This window comes from Macaca thibetana, chromosome 1 (genome assembly GCF_024542745.1).
Source record: "Macaca thibetana thibetana isolate TM-01 chromosome 1, ASM2454274v1, whole genome shotgun sequence".
In the NCBI taxonomy this organism is placed as follows: Eukaryota; Metazoa; Chordata; class Mammalia; order Primates; family Cercopithecidae; genus Macaca; species Macaca thibetana.
In genome coordinates this window covers 41331420-41344667 of record NC_065578.1, presented here as the reverse complement: position 1 = coordinate 41344667, position 13248 = coordinate 41331420, and the positions used below count along the sequence as shown (strand labels likewise).

The 13248-nt window shown below is 37.2% G+C and overlaps 3 protein-coding genes across 13 annotated transcripts in view; 1 reads left to right on the top strand and 2 right to left on the bottom strand.

Annotated features, from left to right (window-relative positions):
• Nucleotides 1–13248, bottom strand: part of PPCS (phosphopantothenoylcysteine synthetase) — a 1013452-nt gene that overhangs the window by 188718 nt on the left and 811486 nt on the right. The window lies entirely within an intron of this gene.
• The window catches only part of FOXJ3 (forkhead box J3), a 152294-nt gene that overhangs the window by 64575 nt on the left and 74471 nt on the right, over nt 1–13248 (top strand). For all 8 annotated transcript variants that reach the window (XM_050798674.1, XM_050798645.1, XM_050798704.1 and 5 more), the window contains one exon: nt 6927–7001. In XM_050798674.1, the coding sequence (XP_050654631.1) occupies nt 6927–7001 (75 nt within the window). The remainder of the gene's footprint in view (nt 1–6926; nt 7002–13248) is intronic.
• RIMKLA (ribosomal modification protein rimK like family member A) overlaps nt 1–13248 on the bottom strand; it is a 169003-nt gene that overhangs the window by 154150 nt on the left and 1605 nt on the right. The window lies entirely within an intron of this gene.

Genomic DNA, 13248 nt, shown 5'->3' with positions numbered 1-13248 from the left:
TGGGTTAAAAAGGAATAATGTTATTCATTATGTGTTTGCTCATTGTTGGGAAAAGAAATTTAGGAATTTAAACTAGAAATGTAATTAATGTGACTACCTCTAGGGGATAGATGGGAACCAAGGTGGAAAGGATGTAGAAGGAAATAAGATTTTGCGTATACTTTTTTATATAGTTTTAACTTTTGAACCCATGTACATGTTTTACCTATTTAAAAAAAAAACAAAAGGGATTAAAAAAGGAAACCCTCAAACAGAATACAAGCAGAAACAAGCCTAACATTGTTTTGAATTAATAATGTAATCACACAGAAAAAAACAAATTGAAGAAACTTATGGTATATACCTTATATACCTTCATGGCATACATTCCAAGGCCAAAAATAGTTACAAAGAAATCATCAACTTAGTAGATTTGTGTTCGGTGGTGGAACTTCAGTAGAGGCAGTCTCTATCTCCAAAAACCCCTAGGAAAGAAGTTGGGAGGGAAGAAGTTAGAAAGTTGAGAGCAATTCTGAAACCATTTTAGGTAGGGTAGAACAAATGAGTACTTATATTGATTTTCGGGGGGACCAGTGGGGACAGAAACCAGGACTCACAGAAGAAAGAATGGATAAGAATGTAGCAGTTGGTTGGATTGGAGGTGGCAGTTTAAACTCAACTTTAAAATAAAAATTACATAGAATGCTTTTAAAATTAGAATTGCCAGGTCACTACTCTAGAGATTTTAAATTAGGTGCCTTGGATAGATCCTAGGAATCTGCATTAAAATAACATTTCAAGTGAGTCTAGTGCAGATAAACTGTAGTTTTGAGAAACTGCTTTTGGGGATGGGGTTTTTAAGGCCAATCAGCATGGCTTCATCATTTTGATTGATTAGGTGATTGAAAAAAAAAAATCACCTAATTATTTCTGCTTCTCCACTTCACCAACTTCTTTTCTTGGGGTTATGGGAGATGGGGACTACCCAAGCTGTAAGGTCTGAAGTAACTTTACCTCTTTTCTTTGTGGGTTTTATGTGTATGTACAAGTCTTGGCTTTCGTATCTCTGTGTTTTTACATTCTAAATAGGTTTTTGGTATTTTTTTCCCAACAGATATGTGATTACCCTTTGAAAAACATTGTGTCCTAGCTTTTGGGTTGAAAGACAAGGTTCCTGCCCTCATGGAGCCTGTTTATATTTTGGTAGAGAATACCGCATGGAGGGGGAAGACCATTAAATAAACAATTGCAGATGTGATGAGAAATTCAGGATGATGAAGTTTATTACAGTGGAACCTAACTAATCTGTGAACACCAGAAAGGGCTTCCTTAAAGAACTGAAGTTTAATACAAGAATGAATTGAAAATTGAGTAGATTGATTTAGGTGAAGAAGATGGAGTAAGGCTGGGGGCAGTAATCTTTGCAGATGTAGCAACTTGTGGAAAGCCTAGAACCTGAGAGAGAACATTGGAGGGGATGAATGTAGAAAGCAAGATAGGGTCAGATCATGAAGAGTCTTTCGAGGCTTAAGAATATTGGATTTTGTCCTAAGTGCGCTGAAAGTTTTTAAGTGAAGGGGTAACACCAAATTTGCATTGCGAAGACATAACTCTCTGCAGGGTGGAGAATGATGGAAGGAGGGCTGAAAGGAAAGGGGACACCAGTTAGGAAGCTGTTGTACTAGTTTTGCTGAGACTGGTTCCCTAGACTGAGTAGTCACAGAAAAGATGGGGTAAGATTGGCAGATCTAAGGCAGGCGTAGTGAAGTTTAGTGATAGATTTGTTTTAGGTGGTAAGAAAGAGACAGGAGTTAAGGATGCTTTACAGGTTTCTGATGGAGCAGCAGTTATGTGAATAATAATGTCTTTGAACTGAGAAGGGAAAACTGGAAGAAGATCACATTGGGCATAAAGATTGAGTTTAGTTTTAAATATGTTGAGTTTGAGGAGTTTCTGGAGATGTGCCATTGATAGTTGGAAACATACATTAGGAACTCGAGAAAAGTCTGTCCTGGATCTAGACAGATTTAAGTGATTTGTCACAGGTGGTCACTGGGTGTAGATGAGATTAGCTAGGCAGCAGATGTAGAAATGAAAACGACATAGGGCAGAACCCTGAAGATTTCCAACATTTAAGCTTTTTGTAGAGGAGGAAGACTGTGTAGAGGTGTGTACTTCCTTTGAAGTGATGAGTTCACACTGAGCCATTTACTAATGATACTTCTTTGTTCTGACCATCCTGATTTGTATTTTCCCCTCATCTTGAACTTTTAAGCTGGGTAGGTGAACTACAGTTTGTCTGATGCCTCTTTCTTTTTTCACATCTTATTTTACATTTGAATTGTGTATTTTTTATGATTCCATTTTATCTCCACAGTTCTGTTATTAGTTATCCCCTTTCTAAATTTTTTTTAGTGATTACTCTAGGGTTTACTATATACATCTTAGTTCATTCAGGCTGCTATAACAACAAAAAGAAAACCAAAAACATAGGGTCGGGGCTTACAAACCACAAACATTTATTTATCATAATTCTGGAGGCTGGGAATTCCAAAATCAAGATGCTGACAGGTTCTGGTGATGACCTGTTCCCTGGCTCATAGATGATCCTGTTCTCATTATAACCTTACATGGTAGAACAGAGAAATAAACTCTCTGAGGCCTCTTTTATAAACACTAATCTCATTCGTGAGGACACCCTTCATAACCTAATCACCTTAAAGGCTCCACCTCCAGATATCGTCACGTTGGGAATTAGGTTTCAACATAAGAATTTTGAGGGGATGCAAGTATTCAGTCGATTGTAATATCTTTAAGTTACTGCACTGTGCCTTCAAATAGTAGGTTATCAAGTTTTGGGGGAGACTAGGAGATAATTTAAGAAAAATGGAAATATTATAAACTATATTTAAAATTTTTCATTCAAAATGGAAATAGTTTTAGTACTACAGGGAGAAAAATGTGTATTTTTAGAACTTAGATCTATTTTATTGAAGACTCTCAATGAAGGAAAGACGGGGGCATGACTAGCAATTTTCTTCTTTTTTTTTTTTTTGAGACTAAGACTGTGTCTCCAAGGCTGGAGTGCTGTGGTGCGATCTCGGCTCGCTGCAACCTTCACCTCCTAGGTTCAAGTGATTCTTCTGCCTCAGCCTCCCCCGTAGCCCCCCTGTAGCTAGGATTACAGACGTGTACCACCATGCCCAGTGCTGAGTGCCCTTCGTCCTGGGAAACGGTGCAGCCGGAAAGGCGGCCGCCCCCTCGCCCGTCACGCAACGCACGTTCGTGGGGAAGCTGGCGCTAAACCATTCGTAGACAACCTGCTTCTGGGTCGGGGTTTCGTACGTAGCAGAGCAGCTCCCTCGCTGCGATCTATTGAAAGTCAGCCCTCGAAACCATTTCGTGTATCATGTCAGAATTGTTTAAACCACATCTTTCCAGTTTCTTTGACCCATCCTTTTTGCTGTTGTTGTCGTACATTTTACTTTTACATAGTTCCAAACTCCATAATAAATTATATTTGCTTTATAAAATTTATTTTTTATTTTTTACAGTCTGAATATCTTCATACAGTCTTTTTAAAAGCATTAAATCTACCTTCATTTTTTTTTTACCATTTTCTGACACCATTTATTTTCGTGATCTGCATTTTTGTTTGATTTCATACTTCTGCCAAAAGAACTTTCTTGTAACAGTGTAAGCTGAAATGAATTTTTTCAGCTTTTGTTTGGAAGTCTTTATTTTGCCTTTATTTTTGAGAGATATTTTCACTGCACAGGTTTCTTTTTTTTTTTTTCTTTTTTCTTTCAGTATTTTAAGATGTCACTCCATTGCCTTCTGGCTTGCATGGTTTTTGAGAAGTCCACTGTAATTCTTATCTTTATTCCTTTATACGTAATCTACTTTCTCTGACTGCCTTCAAGATGTTCTTTATTTTGGTTTTTAGCCCTTTCACTGTAATGAATTTGGGGATGTGGATTTTTACTTTATTCTGCTTGGTGTTCTCTGAAATTCTTGCATATTCGGGTTGATGTCTTGCATTTATTTTTTGAAAATTCTTGACTGTTACTTCAGATTTTCCCTCTGTCCCATTCCTTTTTTTTTCTCCTTCTGGGACTTGAATACTCTTATCATCACACAATTCTTGGATGATCTGTTTTGTTTTTGTTTTGCCCTGTGTGAATGCGCCAGTCTCCATTTGGAAATTTCTGTTACTCTACCCTCAGGTAGAGTTGTGTCTAGTTCTTTTCCTAGTTGTGTCTAGTTTAATGATCCCATCTGAGGAATTTAATCATGTTCAATGTTTTTTTATTTCTATTGTTTATATTTGTCTCTTTCTTTAGTTTTCACATTTCTGTTGAAATTCTCCATCTCCTTATGCAAGCAGGTTGTCCGCTTTTTTCCTGCTAGACCCTTTAACATATTAATCATAGTTATTTTAATGTTTTCTTTCCTGATAGTTCTAACACCTGAGTCTTGTCTTGGGTTTTGTTGATTATTTTATCTCTTGGCAGTAAGTTTTCCTTTCTTTTCTATGTCTTACAATTGTTGATTGAGACCAGACATATGTGTAGAAGAATGGTAGACATTGAGGTAAATGGTACTTGTACTCGTAAATGGACAAGCATCTTTTTTCTCAGGCCGTTCTTGTGGGGATTGAGTCAGTCTGTCAGTAATTTGGATTTTTAAAATTGATATCTTTATCTTCAGTATACCACAAACTTTACATTCCTCCAGCAGTGGGCTTCTGTTAACTTGTGCTTGGAGAGGGTGCTGTAGGATTTTTTTGTTTTTTAATCTCTTTAGATTTTAATTGTCTCTGCCCACCTTTTTACACATCGTGGGGGTTTCTTGCCCCTTCTGTGTCAGTAGACTGCGTTTGCTTGTTATTCAGTGCTATGCTTTTGGTAGAGGTGAGGGGTGTTCTCTATTGTGTTGGTCCAGCCTTAGTCTTATGCAGACCCTCAAACTTATGGTGGGCTTTTTCAGTGTTTCTTTCCCTCAGCCAAACTAGTCTTGTGTATCTGTAGTTACTTTTGGGTTGGAGTTTCCCACCTCTTCTCCAGGTGTAGCAGACCTCTACATGGTATCTGTATAGGATCCTGGGCCCAAGATAGTTTCCTGTACCTCTCCCAGAGTTCAAGGGATTTGCTTCTGCTTTTCCTCCAACAGCAGATCATCTTTGCCTATGTACTACTGGGTAAGGGTTTCCTGTCCCTCCCTAGAGGCACCAGGGTTTTGTTTCCATTCTTCCCCTAGAAGCAGTGAATCTTTGCCAGAGTCCTGTGGGTGAGAGGTTTTGCTGCGTTTACTGCAGACTTGTTTTTTTGCTTTGTAAAATCTGTGGAAGGTTGGTGGGCTTTGTCTCCTCACTCCCTATCACTGTCAATCACTTTCTTCCTGTTTATGCCACTAGGGGAGACTTTCTTGGGTCTCCTTTCCTACCCCTATTCTTTCTTAAGAACATATGATAAAGGTCTATGGAGAAGACCTTAAGAGTGTGTGAGAACTTCTCTTGTTTCTGGGATCCTTGTTGCTCTAAAGTGACAACCCCATGCTTGGCCTTTAAAATTTTAGGTAATTTCTTTTTAACTGCTTGGATGGTGGCCATCTCTTTTTCCTGTGCTCTGCCAAAGGTGATTTAGTTGTGTGTCCAGTTTCTCATTGAATAGCCTTGCTCCTCTTAGGAATGTGGTTTGGTTGCCTTGCAATCTGAGCGCTCTGATGTGGCTTAAAAAAAGTAGGTTTTTTTGTTTTGTTTTGTTTTGTTTTAAAAAAAATGCTTACCTAGGATTTTCTCTTTGGAAGACAGCATCATTCTTTGTAGCTGTTTACATCCCAAGCGTAAGTTTTAAATTTCTGCTTTGGTAATAAGATGGTCTTGAATTTATATTCTGTAGTCATCTTTTTAAAATGTTTAAAATTCCAATATTGTGCCTGAAGGAGAGAAGTTTTATTATAGGCATTCTTGTTAGACTACTGAATTTTATATTAAAAAACAAAACAGATACTATGCCAAAATATGACCCCAAAAGGTACCATTCTAAGTAATGGCTAAATGCAGTTGGACCTCTTTTCTCCCAAATACTAGCCATTTGGGAACAAACAGGATAATTTGAGAATGGGTTTTGGAGCATTTAATTGAGAAGAAATGGACTTTGGGGCATATTCTGTACGGATTGTGGTACAGTCCTACTTGTTCATGAATAAATTTCTGTTTCACAGACTCTGCAGGTTTCCAAGGGCATTTTCCTGCTACCCACTTTGGGTGTTCTTCCCTGCTACGATGAGGAATTTAGATGTTCTTCCCAGCTCCCTGTAGCCAGTATCTTTCCATGTGTTTTTCTTTTTTACAGACTGTGGTGAGAACCTAATTGGGTTCTGTATGTTTTTTTATAATAGAGCAGTGGAATTTTTTAAAAATATTTTTTAAACTAATTAAAAAGTGCTAGTACATGTGTCTTGCAGACTATTTGGACTTTGCAGTAAAGAGAAGAAAATAGTCATACTCTTTAATTTCATGTAGAATACCTTCTAACATTTTGCATTCTGGCTTATTTCCAAGAATAAATAAATAAATTTAAAATAAGTACCACAATTAAAGTCATAATATGTATCATAATATGCCAATTTTATATTTTGGCATTTAATATTTAACATTACATTACAGGCATCTTCCTGTATCGTTAAAAGTGTTAAACACGTAAAATGCTACATGTATTACATTTTACGAAATCCTCTAGAAATTATTTTCCAGTAATAGCTTCCCCTTGTAGCATTCATAATTTGAAAGTCAGAAAGTTTAAATTTTAAGCTCATTAAAAAGTTTATTCCATTTGTAATTGTTTTGCAAAGCATAGAGATGTTTAGATTTCTAATTCTGTTTTAAAGTTGGGTTATGTTTTTAGGATTTTATTGACCTTATGGCTTTTCTTCTTTAATTCCAGAATTCCATACGACATAATCTGTCATTGAACAAATGTTTCCTTAAAGTGCCTCGATCCAAGGATGACCCTGGAAAGGTAGGATTCATTTTCTTAAAACAGCTGAATTCTTCAGTATGTCGCTTGTCATGTTTGAATTAAGAACTTTTCCAGTTCATTGAATAGGAACCTCTGCAAAGTAGTAAGTCCCCCCCCCGCCCCACTCTAAAGCTTGTTAGAGAGTTTTAAGCTGTGGGAAGCTAACTAGTGTATAGCCAATGTGCACCACAGCGCTGTTGTACTTTGCTGTTTCTAATCTTTGGTTGAAGTGTTGTGTATTAAATGAAATTTGGTGTTTGAGCTGCTTGTCAGGAACCATAATTATTACATAAAACGGGTGCATCTGTGTGTAACTGGCAACAGGTGGAAGTATTCTTACACTGGAATAAAATAGTTTCTCTGTTATTAACCCATTTCTGAGTATAATCAAGAAGCGTGTTCTCTACTTGACTCCTCTTATCTCCTGACACCATTGCATTTTTCACGTTTTTAGCGTTTTTTCTATGGTGACTCCCGCCTTTCTTTTGTTGTTTTAATAGCTAGTCAACTATAGTGTGCCCTGAACTTGGTACTAGTTGCTTGGTTTCTGAAACTTAAGAGTACTTGGTTGTACTGTATTTGGTTGTCAAGGTAAGTTACTAGATTAGGACTTTGAGACAGTGTATTTATTGGCAAGCACGATGCTTGTTTAGGTGGTTAGACTTCTTATATTTGTTTTTAGGCTAACTGATTTTGGAAGAATCTTTCTGAAATGTAAGCCTGATCATGTAAGCACCTTGCTTAAAAGTATTCCTTAGTGTCCTGGAGGTGTTTACTTTCTCTTCTTGTAAAATGTTCTTTACTATTTTTTTCTCTATCTGCCTTTCCAGCTGTAATTCACCTCATTCAAGACACATTGTGAAGAACTACTTGAAGTTTTCCAAACATGCCATTCACATGGTCTTCTGTACAAATTTCCTTGCTTTACTTGTCTAGACTGTTTCTTATCTTTCAGTATTGAGCTGCAACATGACTTCTCTGAGGCTTTTTCGTTTCCCCATACTTCAGCTGAGTTTGTTGCTCCCTCTTTTGAGTTCCTTTTATTTTGTAGCGACCGTCATCGTTGTAGTAAGTAGCTCCTAACTGGACTCTCCATGGCTGGGCTCAATCCCTCCAGTTTATATTAACTTTCACATAGTATGCAGCAATCTTCCCCACCCCCCCCACCCCCCCCCGCCAAAAATGTTAACTTACTCATATGCTCTCTTTTTTTCAAGCTCTTTGTTAGTTATCTACTGCCTTTAAAATCTAAATTTATGCAAGTAGGGATCATGTGTATCTTGTTCACTGTTTAGACCCAGTTGCTGGCACAGTGGCTGGTGACACTGAGGAGACACCGTTGTTGAATGAATGAATATACTGTATCCTCTGTTAGACTGTTAACTTCTTGAGATTAGAGATGAAGAGTTATTCATTTCTATCTTAAAGCAGTTTTTCTGAAGTAGTGAACATTTTATAGCACTTTTTATCATCTGTGTGCCCTGTCAAGTTGGTTCTCAGTAAGACTGAACAGATTAATAGTCTTGTAAAAAATTGTTTCTCTATGTTTTTAACTTTGAGATTCTAAATAGGAATTGTTGCACCTTTTCCTTTAAAGGAGGCTTTTTACAAAAAGATAATTAGATTCTAAAAATAAATTCTTTATCACATTTCCTGTAGGCAATGAGTATATATGGGTCAGACTGAAAAATATTTTTAAGAGACTTCAGAGATTATTTATTAGAGTCCTATGAAGTCACTAATTAGGTTCTGTAAACATTTTGGTTCTGATTGGATTTTTAAATGAATTTGAAGTAATTTTTAAAAATTAAAAAATCAATACATATGGAGGCTTAATTCTATCATGTTGATTTTAACCAATTGGAGACTCTTAAAAATGTGTCATGTTAGGTATTTTTCTTTTGTGTAGAAGTTTAAGCTTTTGTTCATCTTTAATGTATGGGGTAAGACAGATGTGGAAAACATGTTACTCATTGCAACTCTTTTTTTTGAATCAGGATTCTTAATAGTGTGCAACTAAATGAAATACAGAAATGAATTGAGTCCTGAGAGGCTAATCAGAGCTTTCATCTTTTACCAGTAGTTTTCAGTTTTAAGGTTTTGTATTTATTAAAACACCCCGTTCTTATTGATTTTGGTCATAGTAAGTAAATATCATACATTTGATTTTATAAAGTACATTTGTAGTAGTAATTTTTCTTTTCAGTCTCAAAGTGGGGTTTATTTTATTTGTTTGTTTGTTTGTTAATTTTGGGACGGAGTCTCACTCCGTTGCCCAGGCTGGATTGCAGTAGTGCAGTCTCAGCTCACTGCAGCCTCTGTCTCCCGGGTTTAAGCAATTCTCCTGCCTCAGCCTCCTGAGTAACTGGACTACCAGCGTACATCACCATGCCTGGCTAACTTTTGCATTTTAAGTAGAGACGGGGTTTCACATCTTGGCCAAACTGGTGTTGAACTCCTGACCTCAAGTGATCTGACCACCTTGGCCTTCCAAAGTGCTGGGATTATAGGCGTGAGCTACCACGCATGGCCACAAAGCGAGGTTTAAATACATTTTTCTCATTGATTTTGGTCAGACGTAGATGTAAATTTGGTCTTATAAATACATTTATGTGAATAAAGTCATTTTTATTTTTGATTTAAAAATGAGATTTTGTTTAAGAAAGCACAAAATTCCACTGCTTTAAAAACACTTTGAAGACTTCATCTCAAGTCCATTTCATAAAAGAAGAAACTAAGGCCAGTAGATGAGGAACAGCTTGCTCAGGTTCAGTGTGGAATTTAGAACCCAGGCATATTGGCCAGACATACTTGTTAGTCACAGAAACTCAATACAAACTAACTTAAGGGGAAAAGTACTTAAGGAAGAACTGGAGCCAGGTTCTTAAATTATATCACCAGGAATGTCTCTTTTCATCCCTTAGTTGTGCTAATTTCTCTGATAGCTTCATTTTCAGTCCAATAAGTGGCAAATATGTCTGTCAGCAGCTCTGGTTTATATTTCATCAGCTGAGTAACACTTAACAGAGAGAGTATGCCTGATGTTCACCCCGCCACCTCCCAAATAACTGAAATTATAGAAAAAGTCTTAGAATGAATGCTGAACAAACAAAATACACTGGGTTTCTTAGTGCTTAGATTAGTACTTTTCCCATGATATCAATCTTCCTTGAGAGGGAGACCAAAATGTTAGTTAAGTTTTAGTACTTATGAATTGTTTTTTCTTTTTGCATTACAGTGTTTCCTGACATTTGAGGAGCTTTTCCAAAACTACCCTCACCACAGTGGGAGAAAACCATTGAGCCAAGGTGGGGTGGGAGTAGATTTTGGTCTTGGGTATGGGGTGGACTTTATAACCCCTTAGAATTTTGCTAGCTGCTGCCATGACTTAGGTCAAGAGGTGGAAGTAACTCATACAGCATCTTCTCTGTATTTTCACGATACAGCTTTCTGTTCATTGTATTACCAGAGAGGTGTGAAGAACAACCTAATCTTGAAGTGTATTGTTAAATTACAGATGTTTTTATGTGGCTATCTATTCCTTACTTAATCCTTCATTTTCAAGAAGATTGTGTCGTAAAAGCCCTTAATATTTGGTACCTTTCTATGTACATTGGTGGTCTGAGATTCATTTTCCTCACCTCTTTACAACTAATTTCAAGCAGCCATAAAAAAAAAACACACACACAAAATGAAATTCAATTTTGCATCCACAAGTTTGCTGCTTTTTTGGGGACAGATTTATTTTTCTTCTCTTGATTATAACCCTTTTCACCCTGTGTATACATTGGGCAGTCTGTCTCCATTTTTAAAGTCCGGTCTTTTATCTCTTCTCTTTTTGTTAGTTCTGTTTTCTCTATATTTGTCTTCTTTTTTTTTTTTTAATTCTTTGGATTATAAGTCTTATTGTGTAATTCATGCTTACGTCTTAATTATCTTAAAGGTAAATGTTTACATTAGGGAAAAACAGATTACTGCCTAAATGTGGTTTAAAAAATATAATTCTCTTTCTCTGCTTTTCAGCTTAACCTTTTCTCAATTTTGTTTCCCTTTCTTCAGTTCAGAAAAATTATCTTTGACTTGAAAGGAACTAAAGGATTATAGGGCTCAGTTTCAACAGTTACCTAAACTTAGTAGCAGTGGACTCTAATAGAACTGAGAAAACAGCTAAGAAGTTTAAAACCACATGAAGGCCACCTGACTATCCTGGGGAAATAACTACAGTTAATTCATAGAAGAGTTTTTAGGGGTTTGGGGGTTAGGGAATCTTTGTCTTGCCTGGGAATGGGAAGTTGTAAAGCCTTAGGGACCGGAAAGATTGGGCTTTCCTGCTTTGTGAGGAAATAACAAATTCATTGCTAAGAGACTAACTTTTGAAACTTCCAGGATTGTGATTTTTTCTTTTTTTTTTTTTTTTTTTTTTGAGACGGAGTCTCGGTGTGTCTCCCAGGCTGGAGTGCAGTGGCGTGATCTCGGCTCACTGCAAGCTCCGCCTCCCGGGTTCACGCCATTCTCCCGCCTCAGCCTCCCAAGTAGCTGAGACTACAGGCGCCCGCCACCACGCCCGGCTAGTTTTTTGTATTTTTAGTAGAGACGGGGTTTCACCATGTTAGCCAGGATAGTCTCGATCTCCTGACCTCGTGATCCACCCGCCTCGGCCTCCCAAAGTGCTGGGATTACAGGCTTGAGCCACCGCGCCCGGCCGTGATTTTTTCTTTAAAAAATTTTTTTGAGACAAGATCTTGCCCTTTTGCCCAGTGCAGTGGTGCTCTCATAGCTTACTGGGCTCAAGTGATTCTCCAGAGTAGCCAGGATGACAGCACATGCCACCACGCCTGGCTAAGTTTTTGAAATTTTTTGTGGAGATGGAGTTCTCACTGTGTTGCCTAGACTGGTCTTGAACTCCTGGCTTCAAGTGCTCCTGCCTTGGCTTCCCAAAGTGTTGGGATTAGAGGTGTGAGCCACCACGCCTCACAAATTATGAATTTTTTTCTATTCTTATTCTGTAGATTAGTATAAGGGACCATAACATAGTTGACTGATCTTTCTTTTTAAAGGGTATTCTTTTTTGGGGGCTATGTTAGTATTATATTTATTTGTAAATTGCTTGTTAGTCTCTGGTATCCCATTTTGGTCACTTTCTTTGAAAAATGTGTAGAAAAACTGGAGAGGTTTGAGGGAACATAAAATATAACATTAAATGATTAACAGTGTTGTAGGAGTCATAGGTATTACCCTAGAGAAGGAAGATAAGAGTATAATTTTAATGCTAGTCTTAAGTAAATGCATGATTTTTGTGAGGAGGAAAATGACTGCTTATCTGTGTTTCCATACAAACTAAACAGGAACTAGTACTGAAGGATAAGCAAGAGTTTGTTTGGACCAAAATAAGAAATGTCATATTTATTGAAGTGAAAAAACACTGATACAGCTTCCCAAGGGAGACTTTAGAGTTTGTCACTTCTGAAGCACTTGAATAGATGAGGTTGGTAGCATTTGTCATTTTAACTCATGGTAGATAAGAACTCCAGTTGAAGGCTAGAAGAGGACATGATCAAGTTTAGCTGAGGGACGAGTCATAGCAAAGCTGGGTAGAGTCAGGAATTAAGGGAATTAATGTAAGTACTAACGTGAGATCCAAACGTGAGAAATGGATTGGTGCCATTGAGTGATTGTCGAGACAGAGGTGAATTATGAATGTGAGGCATTCCATTAGACAAACCAAGGTTAGAAAGCCAAGGTATTCAGAAAATTAGGAAGATTGAGTTAGATAGAAGTGAGAATCTGATTCAGGGAGATAACACTGCAGAAGCTGAAAGAAGTCTTGGCCTAGAGCCCTGATGTTAATACTGTTCGAGCAGTGTGGTTGCAGCTGCCTTTTGTTTAGACATACAGTGTTCTCTGTTCTCTTTTTAAAGTTGAAAGAGAACATTTTGTTGTTGTTGTCCTCTTTTTTTTTCTTTTCCAGATCTAAACTACTTTAAAAAATAACGTTATACCTAGAAATTTTTTTTAAAAATTATGTATGGTAAAATTTACTCTTTGGTGTATAATTCTATTACTTTCAACAAACACAGTGTAACCATCGCTGTAATCAAAATAAAGAACAGTATTCTAGATTGTCACTTGGTAGTCAGCCCTTTCCCTTATCCCCAGGCCTTTGCAACTACTGATCTGTTTGTGTCCCTATAATTTTGCCTTTTCCAAAATGCCATGTAAATGGGACTCATGTAGTACATGGCCTTCT